This window comes from Salmo trutta, chromosome 5 (assembly GCF_901001165.1).
Source record: "Salmo trutta chromosome 5, fSalTru1.1, whole genome shotgun sequence".
Classification (NCBI taxonomy): Eukaryota; Metazoa; Chordata; class Actinopteri; order Salmoniformes; family Salmonidae; genus Salmo; species Salmo trutta.
Genome location: NC_042961.1, coordinates 21,388,800 through 21,411,431, shown reverse-complemented (window position 1 = coordinate 21,411,431; position 22,632 = coordinate 21,388,800). Strand labels below are relative to the sequence as shown.

Below are 22,632 nucleotides of genomic sequence, written 5' to 3'. Positions count from 1 at the left end.
ACAGTACTTCAAAGCCAAGGTTAGCTCCGACAGCAGCCCAGTGGGAGAGAGTGTGTGTGTGTGTGTTTGTGTGAGAAGAATGCTCCCTTGACCAATGATGGTATGAGACTGTGTCCATCCCTGGATTTCCTATACAGTATAGTATAATACTAAAGGTAATTGTGAGAGCAGAGGGAGAAAGAGCCCATGTTTAGTGGGGAGAAAGGCTACAGTTGGGCCTGGGTATATACATAGAATTAACTGTGAGTAGTTTAAGCTCTTAATACAAAACCTGGGCTATTTCAGTGACGCAGGAAGTACACTGAGGTACAGGAATGGTTGCATGCTGATTTCTGGTCCTGCTGATAGTGTGGCCAGTGGAACAGGTCAAATGAGACTGATCAACAGGTAATAATGTTCATAAAAATACCTTGGGGCCTTCGGGACCAGCAGGGCCAACATCACCCTATGGAAGAAAGACACAGAGGTCAAACGGAGAGACACAGAATGAGAAAGAAGAGGGTGAAATGAATGAAAAGGTAACCAGGTGCAGAACTGCAGACGACAGCAAGACAGATAGGTCACAATGATTTGTACAATCCACCTTTCAGCAACTGGATTTCCTGTGACTTCTGCTAGAGAACACAGCCCATTGGCACATTCATTGTATGAGTGTAGCCATTCTGACAAGCAGCAAACAGAGTGTTTTTTAATCGAGTCGTGGGATGATTAAAGGAAATATCTTCCTTCTGGTTGTGCCTTAATCCCAGCAGGTGCTTGATAATAAATACAAAATAATTCCACCACTAAATTAAAAATAGACAGTCCTTACTTTTCCTCTATCGTTATAAATCATGCAAGGCACAATTTGTGAGTTTCTAGAGACCACAAATTCCAATTGAACTATGTGTTTAAGCTTAAATTGAGATCCAGAACCTACCTTTATTCCTGGCATGCCTGGCTCACCCTAAAATGACAAAAAGCTTCATATAAAGTCACTGTAACAAACAGCACATGTACAGTAGACACGCCTCCTCTTTCATTACATGGATGGGTCAAGAAAAGAGTAAGCACTACTTTAATTCAATTTGGGGAGTTCAAAGACAGGTTTACAACCAGATGGCCATATCTTGCCACAGTCCAGTTGAGGGAAGGTATTCCTTGTTGTGAAAGCCAATCAGTGCACACTTCTTTCAACTTCTGGCTGTGATATGAACTTGGTTTAGTTTTTTATGGAGAAATCGGTTGGGGCGAGCTGCTTTAAAAAAAAAGCCCTTCCTGTTTGTTTCTATGCTTCACAATCTAAATTCCCCATTCTTAATAATCCATGGCAATAAACAGGAGAAATATAGTCCTCTAGTCCAATAGCAACACAGAGAACACGAATACACACCCTGTAGGCTTCCCAACATGAACTTCAGATACGGAATGACTGGACGCTACACGTGACAATCGAGAGATATGGGCCAGTCACGGATCACTTGCGTTTCATACGTGCAGCTATAAGTAGTGGTAATACGTGTCCATTTGTATGTCGTTTATGTATAATGGTGTTGATTATGGAGAATAAAAATGATGTTTACCTTCATCGCTGGTAGGAGCTGGAGAAAATGGGAAAGGAAGATGAAGAAGTCACAAGCATGTCAATACCAAATTTCCATTAGGAAAATACATAAGTCCAGGAAATAGCAAGAGGCATAAACCAAACTCACCCTTGGATCTTTTCCAGGTTTTCCTGGTTCACCGGGTTTACCCTACATCAGATTAAGCAAAAATATACATCACCGATACAATACTTTTCTGGGCAAACACTCATAGCATTTCCACTTCCATGGCCTTAGCCTTTGCCTCAATACAGTCACTGGTCCAGTCCTGATTGTGGTGGTCAGCTGGCTGAGAGGACTCACCGGTGGTCCACTTGCACCGTTCAGTCCGGGGGTCCCTGAGGTCCCTGGGGGGCCGGGAGGTCCTGGTGGGCCCTGAGCTCCAGGCTCACCCTGCTGAGAGACCTACAGTTACCATCTGCTACGTGATGCTAGGCCATGCCAACCCAACACAGCAAAGCACTCCAGATACTGGGAGTTTTATGGCGGCAATATTAGCAAGAATCTAGATTTATAGGGTATTTCTTTTCATTAAGCGCCATGTTTGGAGAGAATACCACTTTGAATTCAAATTAAGATATATTTGTGTTTTTGTGTGCTTCAAATGGTTTATCCTGTCAAAACCAGTTTGTGTTTTCAACAGTACCAACTCATTGAAATAAAAAAGGCACAAGCTGTCTTTTCTGTAGCATCTTACGATCTCTAAGTGATGTGTTAACTTCAAGGCACCAAAAGCGCCAACTGATCTCTCTTCAGTGTCACTCAGGAAACTCAACTGTGAGCCAGGGGAATTAACCAACACAAAATAGAAGACTAAACAAAATCAAGAGGAACATATTTACGAGGAAGAGATACGAAGAGGAAAGAGGCCTACACCTCAACTAACCATGTCTTGATATTCCACTGTCTAGCTCGTGGTTTTACGATCCCACTGATTATGTCTCAAACATCTGCTTTCTTTATTTGACCAAATTCAGAAAATATACTTTTTTAGAAATGTATTTATTGTCCATATCTCTCCCAAGACCATATCTCTCAGGTCATTTCCGTTTTAAACAAAGGACTGTCGAGATATGACATTAAAAAAAAATACGCAAACATATTATTTATTACTGTACATGTGGTTTAACTTTAGAAACGTCATAATACACAATATTGGTCTTGAATTTAAACACTTCCTAATCACTGTGGAGTAGACTACACCGTGTTTACAAGGAGCACATCTTTAGCTCAAGCTGAGCTTCTGTGACCAGGCCTGACATTGAGGCTCAGGTAACCCGGAACACATCCATCAACAATAAATCCATATTTTATCAATTCCATGCAGGACGGATTTGTCTAGCTATGATTTATGATCCAGGTGTACTTCCATTAAATTAACACATTCCGTTATGCTGATTCCAGGGGCTCATTTTAAAAAGCAGAGCCAATTCTGTCTGGGTCTGAGTGGTATTTCCCCTCTACGTCTTTAGTGTTGGATCTACCACAGTGTGTAGCATTGTCTCCAAACAAGGTATTCCATCCTGGCACAGAGAGACTGCACACTGGGGGAAACAAGATGGAGGAGGGATGCCAACAGAGGTCCACCTGTGCCAGGGGCCCTCTTTCTAACAGAGCAGGCTGGGCTCTGGTCACAGGAAGGGACACTGAGGTCCTTTCAGAGGATTGGAGACTCACTTCCTGCCAGAAAAAAATACTTTTCTTTCCTGTTCTTTTCATATCTTTGTTAAGGTTATGGAAATCATAGAAGCTAGGCTTTTTATGTTTGTCTTAAAAAAAAAAACATTTTTCACACAGAAAAGCAGGATTTGTTGGACCAAGTAACAAGCCAAGTTGGGATTTTTCGACATTTCATTCACCTTAATGGAATTTAAATTGGCCTTGAAGCCTGGGGCATTTACATAATCCACTTCATATACCCTCTATGGTCACGAATATGCTCAAAGTAAATAGTATTGATTTGTTTATTTTTGGGATTCCAACTGTATCTACCAAGTGTATCTTAGACTCTATCCTTGTCCTCTTATCACAGAATTCAGGTTTGAGACAACCAGGTGCCATAGAGGGTTAACAGAGGATTACAGAGGGGTGTGGCGGAGGTCGACGGCGGTTGGCATCCAGAGAAAGGCAGAAAGGGGCCGGAAGGGACAGAGAGAAATGTACCTTGAGGCGCTTTAGGATTAGAGGGTTTATTTGGGGCATGTTGCGCACGGTGATGGGCAACATCTGCTGAGGTCACAAAGCACAGGTGGCCAGCGGTGTAAGAAAGTCACAGGGCAACAAGTTCACCGGGAGGCCAGGGAAAGGAAACAGGGCAGAATGAGAAGGGGGGGGTTTGGGAAGGGAAGAAGAAGGAGAGAAATAGAAACAAAACATGAGCGTGAACAGCAAGAAAATGGCAAGGCAGGGAGAGAGGAGCTGGGAGAGAAAGAGAGAGTGAGCGAAGTAACAGTGCAAATTAGGGGCCAGGAGTTGGTGTCAAAAGGGAGTGTTGATGTGCCTCGATGGTCAGATTGGATACTGATACCATGATATACACTACCTTACATCAGGTCAAATACTGTAAAACATGGTAATTGATCAGATAAAATGCTGCCAGTTTAAGCAACAAGCAGCCCCATTGGGTGTTTGTATAAGAGCAGCAGTTTAGTTATTTAGACATCAATCTCCCAGATCAACTGTACTCCTGCCCCCTGTCCTGTTGTAGCTGAGTGGAGATCAGGTAGGATTCAGTTTTGCCACAAAGAGAGTACAGACTTACTGTGGCCAATCCTCCAACACAGGGCTGTACAATACGCCGCTTCTGTTGAGATTCACCAGCATTATCAAGTACAGCTTTAAAGAGGGCTACAATACATACGGTCCCACTGCTTTCTCCATTCAAATATAGCAGAACCTGATCTGTACAACTTGACAACTTTTAACAGAGAGTATATATTTCCAACATGATGGAAGGTATATTTTGGTAAAAAAAATATATATATATTTCCCCGCCTTTTTAATATCAAAATCACCATATTATCTGAAGTTGCCAAAGCAATGTTTCCGTGTCAAAGACGTTTGAAACTAAATTTTACATAACATTGATCAAGAAAAATGATATGCTGAGGTATCAATGAGGAAATACGTACAATATGTGATTATTGATAAGTAGAGACAGGGACCATTGCAGGAGCTATCCACCATATACCCACCCACATGCCGTAAGTTGCACCACCTTACATTTTCCCCAAAAATAGATGTAAAATGGCTTTTTGACACAAAACCATTTTTACCACATACAGTGGCAATAGAGTATGTGGTAATACAGTATGTGCTGCATTTTCTGGCATTCAGAAATATAACACTCTGAATCTAGATAAACAGTGGACAGTGTGAGAACCAGGCCTGGTTTGGAGAACAGCACTACTCTACTGTAACCTGTTGACCCCACCGGTGGAGGACAGAGGGTTAGGGACGCCTGGGAGTGGAGCATTGGCTGTCTTTCCGGCACGACTGGGACACAGTTTTGGGGTCACCCACAAACCTTAAACGTCAGAGCCTGACTGGAAATTACAGCAGCCAGGGTATTCACTGGAAGATCCTGTACAAAGAGGCCCTACACCCACATGGGCCACACACCCACATATAATTACTGTTGATATCTACATCTCACTCCTAAACCCCCCCCCCCCCCCCAGCTCCCCCTGTAGGACAAGGAGGACCTAAGTGGAACCACCCGCTGGCAGGGACCCCCCATGCAGTGTGTGTGCCGGCGGCCCCCGAGACGTTTATAAAAACAATCCAATGCACGCACAGTATGGCGGGGGGCACCAGCACAGGTTGAAGGTTTTATACAACCCCAAATGCTCTGACATCCCTCTCAACTACACATTCTCTGCTATACTTAGTTTATTTAGCCTAAACACGTTGCAGAGTATATCAAATAAGCATTATTTTCCACATGCTTTGAGTTGTTGTCACGAGCCCTTTGATTCTTACAGTATGTTTTACTGGGGAAACAAGAGACTTTGCAGAAGGCATTACATAATGGGAGGTTGAATTACATTGGAAATGGACTTAGCTATCTGAACAATCCCTGAGCACACAGGGGAGTATTTTTCTTGGCACCTCCACACATAGACCTTTATCACGTAGTGTGTGCTCCAGCAGGCTACCAGTAATTGCCTTGTTTTCACTCAAACAGTCAAGCCCCTGAGAGAAGGCCTGATTTGCATAATGGGGCTGCCTTCCTCTAACAGTATGTGCTGCATGTGCTACCCATCAGACTCATTTGTCTTGCCTCTTTTTTTTTTTTTTTTTTTACACACTCTGCCATTACAGTGCAGACCCCACAATTAACTTTGTTTATGTCTGTACCTGTGAAGAGAACAATGTTATTTGCTACAGAGAACACACCACAGAGACTCCAACTCGGCATACAATTACATTTTAGCACCATCCACTGCGGTGCTACGGTAAGCGATCGCTGAGGGGCAATTCTTTCCAGCAACAAAATGATTACAGTTTAGTATGGTCATCTAGAGTCACTCTATAAACATTCCAAGGTATACATTAATTAATATGAGATGATTCACTTACCCTGTGACTGTAGTCTCCGCATACGCCCTGGAGAGAGAGCGATGGATAGTGAGTTAGAGACTCCCCATTCAAACGAAAAACCTTGTCATTTTGTAATAAACACTTTTATGTTGGCTTACAGTCGATTATACCACTAACAATATAGGTGAATATAGCTCTCACAGATTCTTGAAAATGTCACTGAAAAACTCACCTTTTCCCCTTTCTGACCAGATTCACCCTAGTAGGTAAACAGAGATGAAGAAGGAGAGAGGAATGAGTGAAGAGAACAGATCATTGTGAAGAGAGACAGACACATTAATCAACGAATGTCAAATAACAGAAAAGCTGTCGAAACCTGAAAGGAATTTTTTTTTTAAAAACTTACTGGAACTCCTTTGGGACCACGTTGACCCTAAAAAGGAATAAACAGTATATCAATCAACAGATTAAAACCATGTAAAAACATAATGTCAACAAACTGTCGACATTTTATAAGTGCAACCTTTCATTTCACTGTACAATGCATGTGATAAAAGAGGATAAACGCTTTTGTTTTAAGAGGATAAATGGACACGAGGAGAATTCAACTAGATCCAACAGGCACACCAACCAAAAGGCTGCACCAACCACTTGTCATAGCCTGCTCTGCTCCGTTTGACTACACATCAAGGCCTGGGGAGAGCTGTCTAACATCTGTCAGTGGCGCAGGACTAGTTGATAAATGAACCCAGGGAAAGTGCACAGTTGGACACATCAAGCACACTCCATGACCGTGACCCTGGCGCATAGGAGTTCCATAAAGGCATTGTGGAGACTGGAAAGACATAATTTATGCATTTAACAGACTGGCTTTCGGTACCCTTTAAAATATTGTTTGACAGTTGTTGGGAGTGTGGGAGGAGAGGAAAAGTGGCTAATTAAATTAACATTAATCAACATTGAACATTATCCACCCACTTGGACCCGGACAGGCATGCCATTTGTGTTGGCCCAGGCCGGCTCCCTGCATGTGAGCTTCTGTAGGAAGGCAGCACTCCAAACACGCTCCGAGCGAAAGACAGCCGACGTGAATAACCCCTAATAAAACAAAGCCCCCTCATGATAACGCTCCAAGTCCAACAAAGAGTAATGGCTTTCTAACAGAGACACAAAGGCCCCTAAAACCGGCAGCTGGCCTGATAAAAGCCAGACCGCTGGCCTGGAGGACCAGACGTAGAAACAGCTTCCAGGGGCACCACAACCATCGTCCAAGAAGAATATAGTCTTTAGGTGAACTGGTTTTTATCTCCATTTAAAAAGGAGGTTGGAGAGGGAGGCGATCAATAAAAGTATGATTCAACCTCCTAGAGGAGATTTGTCCAGCGGTCACAGGGCTGGAGGTGAAGGGGTACGGGACGTTCAACAGTCATTGTGTCTCATTCAGAAGCCTCACAGAGAGCTCCACAGGATTCATGTGGGCCTATAACGATGTCAGGGTAATGGGATAAATCTTCTGTCTCCCCTGACACCTCAGTGGAGAAATGTGTATATCTCTGAAGCCTAAATAAGTCATTTTTGAGTGATCCTTCTGGGGAGGAGATTTTTATGGTTAGCCTTTTATGCACCAATTGATGCTTTCTGTGGTCTGCCTGTTTTATTTGTTGTTCTTTTATACTGTATATTTGGAGGTGCATTTAAGTGTTTCCAAAGAATTTGACTCTCGAAGAATTGGAATCACCATACGCATGAAATGCACAAGTCAAACGATTGTTTGCCTTTGCTCCTTTGTGCTTTATCTCGGTCAGTTTTACCTCCAGTCTGATTGAGAACCCGAGAGTGGATTACAGCTGAAAAACCCATCTAGTTAAATATGGCCAGACATTCCCCCTGTCACTTAAAACAGGCAGCCCACTGCTATCCCATTACTCTCCACCGAACAAAATCAGGCCACAACAGTGTTTTCACAGTGGATTTAGTGGCTACACTTAGGGTACAAGGTAAACAACCTGCTATGAGGTTCACCTGGATAACAAATGGTGCTTAAGCAGAATTTACCGACGTGCACGTTTATGGTGATCACATTTGTAAGGCATTCAAAACACATAAAGACCGTGTTTGCGTCCTTTCCAAGTACAGGAGTGTATCTCTACACTACAGACTGCCAAAGGGCTACACTGTTTCACATAAACTGCACAACTGTGTTGTAAAATGATGCTTACCAAGTCTCCTTTCAAGCCGTTCTGCCCCTGTGTGAGCATAAAAGAGTGAACGCATGCGGTAAAAGAACCAAATGCATTTCTACAGCTCCGTCTCTTTGAATTTCTCGGGGAAACTTTTTTGAAATATAAATAACGCTATTACCTCCGTCCTATAATAACAATAATGATACTAATAGAGATTTTATTACAATAATGACCCTAATCATTATTAACTTAATTATCCTCATCATCATCATAAGGTGGTGGATTCTAGGCTCTTAAAGTACTTCAATTACTCAATTATTCAACATTTGTCAGAAATGGGGAGAAACTCACGGGCTTGCCGTCCAACCCAATCGGACCCTAGGATCAACAAAGAGGGGAAGGCATTTCAACGCAGGTTATAAGCAGTTATAACGCACATGGCTGCACAGACCATGGCACTGACATGAACCTACTTATGGAAGGGAAGAGAGGTATTTCCAGGTCAAGAAAAAAATTGAGAATAGAGCATGTTTTGTTTTCAAACTTGAGACAAAATGAAAAACAAGCACGTTAAAACATAGAGAGCTTGGAACTACAAGGTCCTGCATTTTTGTCAAAATAGAGTTATTGACATAGCCTTGTCCTGTTCAATATTCTCTACCTATACAGTCCTCTAAATACCCCAATTCATGTTGATAAGTTCAAAATATACACAACAGAAAAATTGCTGACACCATTCAAACCAATGAGGCTTCGGAACTTTAAAGCTAATTATATCAGAACCATCTTTTTGCAGATAGAACCTTATAGTCCTAAGCTCTCGACATAAAGAGCAAGCTTTGCTATTGGACATGGTGATATTCCTGATTAGGAGGCATAAAGGAGACAGACTGGCTGTAGATTTGAATAAAACAAGACCAATAATCAAGGCACTTATGCACTTAACCAGCCAGTGAATCTCGGTTAACCCAAAAGTAAAATCTCAAGTAATTTGGTCAACTTCGTGTTTACGCAGAATCTGCTCACAGGAGATTACCAGCCAGGAAACATCTTATTTCTAATGTTTTGACATTTGGGAGCTACGACTATATAATAAAGCTCCACTTGCAAAATAGTAACCTAACATTAAAACACAGATTATAAAGACTTAAAGACTGGGGAAGCTGCAAAGTCTTACCGGGAAGCCTGGGAAGCCTCTTGTTCCTGGCTGTCCCTAAAGTGAATCAGAAATAAATGTTGAGTTAGAGGGATTCTTTTTCTGCTGGAAGATTGAGGTGAAAATCTGGTGAAAGAGGGTCAGCGTGAGAGGGTGCCATTTTTCTCTTCCATAGTAATACATTTGGGCAGAGCTGTAATTGACCTTGACAGGGGGAGTGCTACCGCAGACTACCGGGAGAGCCTTCTGTGGGAGTTGTGGAGGGAAAACCAATTGACTCTCAAAACAAAAGGAAAGAAGAGGGAGAAACTCAACACTGAAAAGTCTTAGAATAATGAAAGAAACAAAGGATGGCGCATTCTGATCAAATCGAGATCGACTGCGAAAGAGAAAAAGCCAAACAAACTGAATGAGTAAATGTCAATAATGATTAATGAAAATGCTTGGTTGAAGACATTCTGCACTAGGTGTGGATATGCTACCCGGCCTGTGGGACTAGAAGAAGCCATTCAATATCACAGGAAAAGAGAGGGGGGCAGTAAAAACAAACTGGGAGAAAATGACAAAGAAGAGGTGAACTTTCCTAATGAAACAGATTATATGTCTGAGACCAGACTAGTTATTGGAGGCTATGCATGTTTTTCCTCCGAAAGGGCTGGTCTGTTTTGGAAAGACAGTGAAGGACATGGCTTATTACATGCTTTGCACATGAACCTTACAGACAATCTAGAACACTGATAAAAAACAATTCACAATATGGGACCATTTTCTCGCAATCTTGCTGTTGTTTTGTGCTTGAACTTGCAAAAAGTGTTGAGCTGTATGTATGGTCAACTGACTTCATCATTGGTTTATCAAGAGTAACCTATCACATCTAGTTATATTTATTCATCCTGGTGCTTTTCATTGACTACAGCTCCGCCTTCAACACCATAGTACCCTCCAAACTCATCAATAAGCTCAGGGCCCCGGTTCTGAACCCCTCCCTGTGCAACTGGGTCCTAGACTTTCAGATGGGCCGACTCCAGGTGGTGAAGGTAGGCAACAACACCTCCGCTACGCTGATCCTAAAACACAAGACCCCACATGTGTATGTGCTCAGCTCCCTCCTGTACTCCCTGTACACCCCTGACTGCGTGGCTACGCACTTCTCCAACACAATCATCAAGTTTGCAGACGTCACAACAGTGGTAGGCCTGATTACCAACAACGACGAGACAGCCTACAGGGGAGGACATGAGAGCCCTGGCGGAGGAAAATAACATTTCCCTCAACATCAACAAAACGAAAGAGCTGATATTGGACTACAGGGAACAGCACAGAGAGCACGCCCCCATCCACATCGATGGCGCCGCAGGGGAGAGGGTCAAAGGCTTCAACTTCTTCACTGAGGACCTGAAATGGTCCCTCCACACTGTGGTGAAGAAGGTGCACAAGCAAACTCTCACAAACTTCTACAGCTGCACCATCGAGAGCATTCTGTTGGGTTGTATCACCGCCTGGTACGGCAACTGCACCGCCCCCAACCGCAGGGTTCTCCAGAGGGTGGTGCAGTTAGCCTAACGCATCACCAGGTGCACACTGCCTGCCCTCCAGGACATCTACAGCACCTGGTATCACATGAAGGCCAAGATGATCAGCAAGGACCTCAGCCACCCGAGCCACGGCCTGTTCCCCCTGCTACCATCTAGAAGGCGGGGACAGTACAGGTTCATCAAAGCTGGTACCGAGAGACTGAAAAATAGCTTCCATCTCCAGACCATCAGACTGTTAAGTTAAACAGTCATCACTAACCGTCTACCACCCGGTACTCTACCCTGCACCTTAGAGACTGCTGCCCTATGAACATAGAGTCATTGTAAACGGCTCACTTTAAAAATGTTACATAATGTTTATTGTTCTGAAATCGTTTCTGTAGTTAGAAACAGATAAAATTAGCAGTCCTGCAACATTATTTTGATCTCTGAAAATGTAAGCTAATTGATTACTCACTTGATATACTGTATACAGTGCCCTCCGTAATTATTGGGACAGTGAAGCATTTTCTCTTCTTTTGGCTCTATGCTTCAAAACTTTGGATTTGAAATCAAGCAATGACTATGAGGTTAAAGTGCAGACTGTCGGCTTTCATTTGCGTGTATTTTGATCCATATCATGTGAACTGTTTAGAAATTACAACACTTTTTGCACATAGTCCCCCCATTTTAGGTGAGCAAAAGTATTGGGACAAAATCAGTTATATGTGTATAAAGTAGTAAAAAGTTAAGTATTTGGTCCTATATTCCTTGCACACAAAGACTACTTCAAACTTGTGACTACACATTTGTTGGATGCTGTTTGTTTTGGTTGTGTTTCTGATTATTTTGTGTCCTATAGAAATGAATGGTAAATGTGTTGTGTCATTGGAGTCACTTTTATTGTAAATAACAACATAATATGTTTTTAAACACTTCTACATTAATGTGGATGCCACCATGACTAAGGATAGTCCTGAATGAATCGTGAATAACGATGAGTCAGAAAGTTACAGACGCACAAATATCATATCCACCAAAAAAAGTGTGTTATTGTAATGCTGAGAGGTTAGCATGTCTTTGGGGTATGATATATGTGCGTCTGTAAGTTTCTGATTCGTCATTATTCACAATTAATTCAGGACTACCCGTAATCATGGTGGCATCCACAGTAAACTAAAATGGGGGGGACTATGTACAAAAGCACTGTAATTTCTAAACGGCTCAACCGATATGGATGGAAATACCCTCAAATTAAAGCTGACAGTTTGCACTTTAACCTTATCGTCATTGCGTCATTCCCAATCAAAAGTGCTGGAGTACAGAGCCAAAACAAATACAAATATGTCACTGTTCCAATACTTTGTAGCTCACTGTACATTTTGTATTCTCGACATAGCTCATCCTACATATCTACTGCTGTACATACCTTTTTATTTTCTTACTTATTTATTGTCCATACAGTCTATACACACCACATATTTATATTCCGGACTCTGACATTACTCGTTCTGATATTTCTTCATTTTTTGTTCCTTCTTCATTTTTTCTTATTTTTTACTTTCTTGGGATTATTTGTGTTTCAGTATTGTACTGTTAGACATTTCCTGCACTATTGGAGCTAGAAATGCAAGCTTTTTGCTGCGCCTTTAACATCTGCTAATCTATGTACGCGACAAACAAACTTTGATTTTATTGGATTTAGTAAGGATACAGCTACTGAGATTACACATTTGATTTAACTTTGAGGGCTAATTCCACACGTGGACAACATATCTTAACGTACACTGCGGTAGACCATTCAATATGACAATTGTAGGTATTCCATTAAACATAGAGAATGAATCTGATACATCTGCATGGGTCCTTTCCCTTTGTTTCCCTATGGTCAGGTTATAGTCTTGTCTAGTCATCTGTGAAATGACAGTGTGCAGGACACGGGCAGATAACAGGCTGCCTGGCTACCCATCCACATCGCTCTGGCCAACTAATGTTTCTTCTCCCCGATGAGTCTGTATTTGCCTCCCTCCCCGACGATTTCTAGAACGCGAACACATTCTGACCGTTCTGATTGGTCCCAGAAACCAATGAGTTAGGCCAGAACCCGCCTACGTGACGATGTTATCAACTTTGATACTCCGATTGGTTACAGACGATCCAATCGCGAATGAGTTCGTTTTGTACGACGCCGCTCATTCTGAAGTCACAAAAACAACTTCTAGGACGGCAGTTTCAGACTGAACGTAGGTAGCAATCGATAGAGCAACGGAATTTAATTCAGGGAGAGTCGTCATTCAAGATAAGAGGAACCACCTGGCTAGCCTAAGCTGTAATTTCCACTCTTTTCTCTCCACCTTGCCACCAAATCCACTCCCTCTCCCTTTCCTAAGGTCAAGAGTGAGTCTCTCATATCGACCTCACCTGCTGTGGGAAATCACCTTTTAAGTACCCTTGCTTGACTGGTTCTCTGTGTACTCCTTCACTCTCCTGCTGTGCTTTACTTCCTCTGTAGCCTGGTGTTCATTAGAAATGCCTTATTACCGGCCAGGGTAGTGGGCACACAGGTATGTAGCTAATTGTCAATTGGGAAAACAGATGTCTGGTCCTCCTGAGTAGCCATTTTATTGGCTCTCCAACAAGGTACTGCAACCCCGCAGTCCAAAAACCAGGGCGGAACAAGAAAACCTCAAAACAAAACATGTCCAATTCTTCACAGCATAATCAAAAAGGAAATTGCACAACTGAGGTCCAACACAGTAACCCGTTTGTCTCTCTGCTAATAAAAAAGAAGAGAAATGGAGAAGAAAGGAGTTGAATCAGGATAAAGTCTTATTTTATCTCACGAACATCAATTATTTAATACAATAGGGACCATTGGGTTCTGGTCTCTGGAATACTTTAAGAGGTATAGGAATGTTTTCACTTCTCATGCTGAGGAAACACGGAATGATCCAGATTACAGCCAAATCGAAGCTCTGGCTTCCTCAAAAAATGCCAAAGTACTCTCAAACAACCTGTAATTATCAGTCTTCAATCTCCATTAGCTCTGTGGTGGACAAGCTCAAGAACTTGTTCTGGAAAGTCCTGACAGGCAAACGTAGAATCTCTGGTATTCTTGCTACAGTATGTGATCATGAGTATGGGGTTCACAATATATATTCTTCTATAACTCTTGATGTTGACAAATTCATGACATTACAATCATGCCAGGCTTATTCAGAGTGGCAGGTCATGAGTCATTGAACTGAAGACTTCAAGCAGCAGTGAACAGTACAGGTCATGCACAGTATTATTAGTTGTAGGAAGAAGTGATGACACTTACAGGAGGTCCTCGTGGCCCAATGATGGACAAGCCTGGCTCCCCTGGCGCTCCCTATGGACAGATAGACAGACAGTGAGAAGATGCACCAACAGTGGAACAAAATAATACATCTCTCAAAGTCTTAGCCAGCTCACCAGATGTTCTCCTTAGTAATTCTGTATAATATGTACAACACTCCACATGAATACAATGGTAAATTAGGAAAATTATTTCAAAAATACCATCTGTAACACATATAGCAAGTCTAGTTCCTACACACACTTAATCTTTCCCACATTTTAAGCAAACAAGCCTAAGAGCAAAAGTGTTCTTATTTCTATACATTTTCAGCAAAGTCTCATTTCAAACCATACTTTAAACCTTGACAGCAGTGCTCAGAAGGTCAGCAGCACTGCTGTAAAAACAGGGGAAAACCCTCTGGGCTCCTTTGGCACAAAGTGGGTGATTTGCACAGTGTCAGCCCCATCCATACAGACCTATGGACCCTTCCAGCAAAATCTCAGAACCCATTGGGACCAGACAGGGCCTGCTCGGGTTTCCAGCACTTTCCCTAATTAGCATTCTCCCCAGAAACCTTATCACTGGGACATCTTTGATAGCCCAACCAGCCATCATAAACGCAGGTGATTTTAATGTTTCTCAACAAATGCTTACTGGGGAGCGGAGGAATTTGTTTTCACACTCTGATTAGGTGGGTTTGTCGCCTCGCAGCGCTACTGGAGAAGATGGATTGATGGTGCCTGTGCCTCACAGTGGCCAAAAGGCAAACCACTAAGAAAAATGGCTTGCTACAGTGCAGAGGTCTACAGTTACTCCCATCGTACAGAGATTCACCAAACGGGACAAATGAAGATCTACATACAGTGCATTCGGAAAGTATTTAGATCCCTTGACTTTTTCCACATTTTGTTACATTACAGCATTATTATTTATTAAGTACATTTTGTTCCTCATCAAGCTACACACAATACCCCATAATGACAAACTGAAGAAAAAAATGTGAAATGTTTGCAAATTTATAACAAATAATAAACTGAAATACCTTATTTACATAATTATTCAGACCCTTTTCTATGACACTCGAAATTGAGCTCAGGTGCGTCCTGTTTCCATTGATCATCCTTGAGATGTTTCTAAAACTTGATTGGAGTCCACCTGTGGTAAATTCAATTGATTGGACATGATTTGGAAAGAAACACACCTGTCTATATAAGGTCCAACAGTTGACAGTGCATGTCAGAGCAAAAACCAAGCCATGAGGTTGAAGGAATTCTCCGTAGAGCTCCGAGAGGATTGTGTCGAGGCACAGATCTGGGGAAGGGTACCCAAACATTTCTGCAGCATTGAAGGTCCCCGTGAACACAGTGGCCTCCATCATTCTTAAATGGAAGAAGTTTGGAACCACTAAGACTCTTATTAGAACTGGTCGCCCGGCCAAACTGAGCAATCGGGGAGGAAGGGCCTTGGTCAGGGAGGTGAGCTTCAGTTTTCCTCTGTGGAGATGAGGGAACCTTCCAGAACGACAACCATCTCTGCAGCACTCCACCAATCAGGCCTTTATGGTAGAGTGGCCAGACGGATGCCACTCCTCAGTAAAAGACACAGGACTCTCAGATCATGAGAAAAAAAGATTCTCTGGTCTGATGAAACCAAGACTGAACTCTTTGGCCTGAATGCCAAGCGTCACGTCTGGAGGAAACCTGGCACTATCCCTACGGTAAAGCATGGTGGTGGCAGCATCATGCTGTGGGGATGTTTTTCAGCTGCAGGGACTGGGAGACTAGTCAGAATCAAGGCAAAGATGAACGAAGTAAAGTACAGAGAGATCATTGATGAAAACCTTCTCTAGAGTGCTCACGACCTCAGACTGGGGGCAAAGGTTCACCTTTCAACAGGACAACGACCCTAAGCACACAGCCAAGACAACGCAGTAGTGGCTTTGGGACAAGTCTCAATGTCCTTGTGTGGCCCAGCCAGAGCCTGGACTTGAACCCGATCAAACATCTCTGGAGAGACCTGAAAATAGCTGTGCAGCGACGCTCCAAATCCAACCTGACAGAGTTTGAGAGGATTTACAGAGAAGAATGGGAGAAACTCCCCAAATTCAGGTGTGCCAAGCTTATAGGGTCATAGCCAAGAACACTCGAGGCTGTAATCGCTGCCAAAGGTGCTTCAACAAAGTACTGAGTAAAGGGTCTGAATACTTATGTAAATGTGATATTTCAGTTGTTTATTTTTCTAAATTTGCTAACATTTCTAAAAACCTGTTTTTGCTTTGTCATTATGGGGTATTGTGTGTAGATTCATGAGGGGAAAAAACATTTAATCCTTTTTAGAATAAGGCTGTAACGTAACAAAATGTATGCCCTTCTAGAGCGGTCAGATTACTGGTGTTGGAAAGGGTCAACCTCAAGAGCCCCAAAATCACGACTAAGACCAGAAACCACCCCAACAAATACATACATTTACAGCCAAGGCCTATGAAACACCAAGGACAGAGACTGCCTTTGAGATTTAATTTCCTCCAATATGAAATTCTCCCATACCCATAAAGTCAGCCGCAAGTGGCCAAGTGGTTCTCTCTCTACTTAACCAATTCATCAGTTTTCCTTTTCTCTGGTATTTCTGCCAGTCACTTGCCTCATACACTACGACCCACCACCAAACCCACAGAACTCATTTGCTTTAAAGTTTTAAGAGAAGAATATAAAAGCTGCCCAGCCGGAGCTGGACTTTGCCAGTTCCACTTGTGTTGGCTCTGTCTGTTCTGGAGAGGATGTTTTCATATTTAATGAAGATCTTCAACCAAGCCTCCCTGTCTAACCCCTGTGTTTCCTCATCCTCTCTCCTGGCACCCAGAGCTAACCACACACAGAGGGAAATGGGCCACAATATTACACTCCTAAAACAATTGGTGCAGAGAAATATGAGGAAAGCCATTGGATTGTTTTGGACCCAGATCTGTTGAGACCTCCCAAAGCCAGTGCCGTTGTCTGGTTCTCCGTTTAACGTCTTGGTGGTCACATTAGTCTACCCATAACTCCTGAGGCTCTCCGCCGGCAGGCAGACTGGCTGAGCCATATTGGAGTTGTTTGGCTAGCTTGCTACTCTCTACAGCACGACAGTTAAGAATGCAACGCATGTTTCTCCTCTAGCCACACATTCAGCTCTGCACATCACAAATCACCTCAAGTTTGATGAAAGTGAATCCACAAAGTGGTTGCTTTGTACATAAATCTGATCGCTTTTGCAACTGTGGCCATTTAGTGGACTGGAAACGTCGGCATGGTCAGATTACTATTGGCCATCCGAGGGAGTGAACACATATTGAGATCTCCGAGATGGAAATAAGATGACAAGGTGATGCAATGCACCACCACCAACGCAGATTTGTCATCATTGTATATAATTCCAAGTCGTAGGGTTCTGAAACCTATAGTGGAATTTGCTGATACCATGATCTCCATAAAAGTCATAAACGTTCTAGAGGGAGCCTTAAGTTAGAACTCTGAGACTCTTATGTGACAATTCTTTGCTATTCTGTTCCATTGAAAGAAAAAAACACAGGTAATTCAACCAGGGTGGGAAATGGTTTTCAGAATGTGACCCTAACACCCTTTAAAAATACAGACCTGGGGCCCTTGAAATAAATCAACTATAACCTCCATACACTACTGTACAGTGAACAAGTGTGTGCTTTTAACCACCAGCAGCACCACCACCCACTAAGACTGCTGAAGCCTCTCTCCCTGCCTTCTCTCCTGCAGGCTTTAGAGGGTGGCTGTTCCAACAGATTACCCTATAGACTTACCTTCTCCCCTGCGTATCCTTTTAACCCCTGGTCAGTCACAGCCGACACAGTCGCATGCAAAGTGTGAAGGAGGAGAGAGACACAGAGAGAGAGGAACCGGGGTTAGACAGGCACAGAGAGACACAGGGCATGCATCAGCCTCAGAAGTGGTCACAGGGAGAGGAAGGGAAGGGAATGGGGGGTGGGGAGAGGAGGCTGGGCTGGGCTGAAGTCTAGGGCCAAGGGGAGCTGTCTGGTGTCGAGACGTACATTCTCACAGAAGTAGTAGTGAGTGAAGGGAGGGGAGAGGCAGTGAGCCTGGGAGCGAGGGATAGGCCAGAAAAAAGGACTTCCTTTGAGGAGGCGCTTGAGGACCACAAAGTAGTTTAACTCCTCTGCACTGTGTGAAATATTGCGTACTCTGCATGGGCCTCACAGTTGGAGCAACACTGTAGAACGCCCCAGGTTGGGGAAGGAGGGAGTGCTTTTAAAGCCAGAATTTCAAGCCCACAAACCGGAGTCGGATTTGTGAGAATTCACTTCCAGTATGATGACTGAGCAAAACAGAGAGAGCCGAGGTGCTGGTATCTATCTAAATGTTGCGGTGGTAAAATTGCCTTGAAATATGGCCATATCCAAAATACACACATCTAAATAAATGAGAAAACTAAAAGTGTGCGTGCAACATGTCAGCGCAACCTGTTTTCCTCATCTTTAAAATAAAGAATGTGTGCATGTAATGTCTCCAGGCAATTCCAAATCCGGTAAACAAGTAGCATTCGATTTGAACGTTTCCCTAAAGGCGTTCTGAAAACGACCAAATACACATGGAATCACAAAAACATGTGAATATATTCATTATCAAGCCAAAAAAGAAACATGGGGAAGTTGTGTTTCTAAAATATATATATATTTTTTAATGTCTGATAAACAATTGGCCTAAAACAAAATCATTGTGTTCAAATAAATGAATGAACAAATTGAAAGCTACAAGTGTGAAAGAGGGTGGGAGGGGAGGGGCGAGTAACGGAATAATGGATGATGCTTTACAAAAAAACTGAGCATTTTCCGATCGGTGCCTTTTTGATATTTCTAAGACTTTTCAGTGATTTGGCATGTTTGTATGTAACTACTGTAACATGATCAGCTCCGTTAACATGATACAATGTCTGTTAAATGGCTTTATAAGCAGTCATGGGCATTTATGACATGACGCTTTAAAAGCAGGTCACGTCCACACACACTACAAGTGCAAATATTAGGTTATATGAGCAACTTATAAATGCCATTACTGTATATAAGAGCCTTGTTTGTGAAGTTGAATTGTCAGCATCATGCAAACATGCCAAGTTACAGTACATACAGTGCATTTGGAAAGTATTCTGTCCCCTTCCCTTTTTACATATTTTGTTACCTTTAAGCCTTATTCTAAAATGGATTAAACACAAAAAAATCCTCCTCAATATACACACAATACACCATAATGACAAAGCAAAAACAGGTTTCAGACATTTTTGGCATTTTTATTTTTTTAAATTACATAATTACTTATTTACATATGTGTTCAAACCCTTTGCTATGAGACCCGAAATTGAGCTTGAGCTCAAACCCTTTGCTATGAGACCCAAAATTGAGCTCCGAGACAGGATTGTGTCGAGGCACAGATCTGGGGAAGAGTACCAAAAAAGTTCTGCAGCATCAAAGGTCCCCAAGAACACAGTGGCCTCCATCATTCTTAAATGGAAGAAGTTTGGAACCACCAACACTCTTCCTAGAGCTGGCCACCTGGCCAAACTGAGCAATCGAGGGAGAAGGGCCTTGGTCAGGGTGGTGAACATCAACTCAATGGTCACTCTGACAGAGCTCCAAAGTTCCTCTGAGGAGATGGGAGGACAACCATCTCTACAGCACTCCACCAATCAGGCCTTTATGGTAGAGTGGCCAGACGAATGCCACTCCTCAGTAAAAGACACATGACATCCCACTTGGAGTTTGCCAAAAGGCACTTAAAGGACTCTCAGATCATGAGAATAAAATATTCTCTGGTCTGATGAAACCAAGATTGAACTCTTTGGCCTGAATGCCAAGCGTCACGTCTGGAGGAAACCTGGCACTATCCCTACGGTGAAGCATGGTGGTGGCAGCATCATGCTGTGGGGATGTTTTTCAGCTGCAGGGACTGGGAGACTAGTCAGGATCGAGGCAAAGATGAATGGAGCAAAGTACAGAGAGATCCTTGAATCAAAACCTGTTCCAGAGTGCTCAGGACCTCAGACTGGGGCAAAGGACAATGACCCTAAGCAATCAGCCAAGACAGCGCAGGAGTGGCTTCGGGACAAGTCTCTGAATGTCCCTGAGTGGCCCAGCCAGAGCCTGGACTTGAACCCGATCAAACATCTCTGGAGAGACCTGAAAATAGCTTTGCAGCGACGCTCCAAATCCAACCTGACAGAGATTGAGAGGATCTGCAGAGAAGAATGGGAGAAACTCCCCAAATACATGTGTACCAAGCTTGTAGCGTCATACCCGAGAAGACTCAAGGCTGTAATCGCTGCCAAAGGTGCTTCAACAAAGTACTGAGTAAAGGGTCTCAAGACTTATGTAAATGTGATATTTCAGTTTTGCAAAAAATTCCAAAAACCTGTTTTTGCTTTGTCATTATAGGGTATTGTGTGTCGATTGATGAGGGTAAAAAAAGATTTAATCCATTTTAGAATAAGGCTGTAACGTAACAACGTACGGAAAAGTCAAGGGGTCTGAATACTTTCCGAATGCACTGTATCTTTAGCTATGTCAAACTATACCAAACCCATTCCTCATATATCCGTTTCTATCATTTATGAAGGGGCACCAAGGGTTGCATTCTGCGATGGGCCGTACTAAACTTCACAAAAATGACATATGCATATATTAAACAATATATTAATTAACAAAGAATGTCAGAAAACATTTTGTGAATTTTTTTTTATCTGGTCATAACCTGAACATTGGTGTCATTTCTCTTCAGTCTTTTCTTTAAAATGTTGAAGACATGCTACTCAAGTGTCCTCTATTTGGTCAAAGTCCCTTTGTTTCTACACACTACTCGGTTGCACATTCTCGTGTCACTCACCAATCTTCCAGGAATTCCCATTGTTCCTTTGTCACCCTAATAAGCAACGCAAAGTCAAGAGGAAAGGGGTAAACAATTATGAGATGCTCCAGCGGTATTACAATCACAGCCAACAGGTTAACTTATAGTGAGCTTTCATTCTGTCATGCCATCAAAATGTAATATTATGCCGTTTTCAGCAAACTCAGATTACAGTATGTATTTGTGTTTAAATTGATGGCAGACTTTCGGGCTCTGTCGGTCAACTCTGATAAAGACAAGCCACTGTGGAGCTTTGGAACTATGGAACTATTCCTAAACATTATGGTAGGATGAGCAATTTTGATGCAGCCATGCCCAGAACTGTAGGTTCTCTCAAGGCCCATGGCTAGCTACAGTATGCCAGGCCTTGAAAGAAGTCAGTGCAGCAGAGAACCAATGGTGGTCAGAGAACAAGCCTCATCAGGGATTATTTGAAACAAATGTTTCAAAAAGGTAACCATTATGTCATAACTACCTAATATACTGTATTAGTTTCACTTAATGCTTACACATCAGATACTTGTCAGAGATTAGATTTGCCAGCTGACCACAACTAACAGTGACATTCCCTACGTGACAACTAAATAACTCTCTAGTTCCTCATGTATAACTAAATAAATTGCTGGAACATATTGCCCCGTTTTCTTATTTCACCCATAGAGGGTTACAAGGCATCTGGGTGGAAGTCATAAATACTGTATCATGTCCAATTTGGGACACATTGGGTTTAACAGCAATTTGTTCTGTTTGCAACACTGTAAACATCACCAGTGGACGTGACAGTCCATAATGACCTTCCTCCCCCAGGTCATGCCCTTGTCCATCTGCCACGCATAACCTTTGTTCACACTCTTCTAAATGACCATAAACTCTGGACGCGCTGAAATGATTTATTATGCAAAGGTGTTCATTCCTAAAGCCTCTTAATAGGAGCAACTCGCCCTCTCACTCCCATGACAGGCATCCTGGAGTAGGCTGGCGATGACAGCTTTTTGACGACTCACTCCGATGACGTGTTCCGGAAACAAGTTCCAGGTTGGGGCCAGCCCCATAAGTCATCACAACGCACAGCAACGCAACACGTGCTGGATACCTGAATCTGTGAGGGGTGTTGGGTAGAGAGGCCTGGGTTGAACTTCCACTCTCGCTACACCCCCCCCCCCCCCCAATATAGTATAGACCTAATTAATAACCTAACATGGGTGTTCATCAATATCAAGCTGACTATCTCTCCGTGTGTCCCACTCCTTAAAAAGGTGATGGCTATTTTGAGGAAATAAAGAAAGACAGTTGCCTAATTACACAAAAACAAACAGCTGCAGCTCGCTGTGATTAAAAACGATGATCCCCATACTGGAGCATTGCTATCAGGTCTCTAGAGATATGCTGGTTTAAGGCAGTGCTCTATA

The 22,632-nt window shown here is 42.8% G+C and overlaps 1 protein-coding gene across 1 annotated transcript in view; it reads right to left on the bottom strand.

The window, feature by feature from the left end:
* Positions 1-22,632, bottom strand: part of LOC115193846 (collagen alpha-1(XIII) chain) — a 111,829-nt gene that overhangs the window by 25,251 nt on the left and 63,946 nt on the right. The window contains exons 5-19 of the mRNA XM_029752927.1: positions 21,203-21,238; positions 18,112-18,138; positions 14,301-14,351; positions 9,486-9,521; positions 8,660-8,686; positions 8,345-8,371; positions 6,532-6,558; positions 6,358-6,384; positions 6,165-6,191; positions 4,345-4,386; positions 1,887-1,979; positions 1,692-1,733; positions 1,563-1,580; positions 920-946; positions 410-445 (exon numbers count right to left, since the gene is read on the bottom strand). Coding sequence (XP_029608787.1) covers positions 410-445; positions 920-946; positions 1,563-1,580; positions 1,692-1,733; positions 1,887-1,979; positions 4,345-4,386; positions 6,165-6,191; positions 6,358-6,384; positions 6,532-6,558; positions 8,345-8,371; positions 8,660-8,686; positions 9,486-9,521; positions 14,301-14,351; positions 18,112-18,138; positions 21,203-21,238 — 543 coding nt within the window. The remainder of the gene's footprint in view (positions 1-409; positions 446-919; positions 947-1,562; positions 1,581-1,691; positions 1,734-1,886; positions 1,980-4,344; positions 4,387-6,164; positions 6,192-6,357; positions 6,385-6,531; positions 6,559-8,344; positions 8,372-8,659; positions 8,687-9,485; positions 9,522-14,300; positions 14,352-18,111; positions 18,139-21,202; positions 21,239-22,632) is intronic.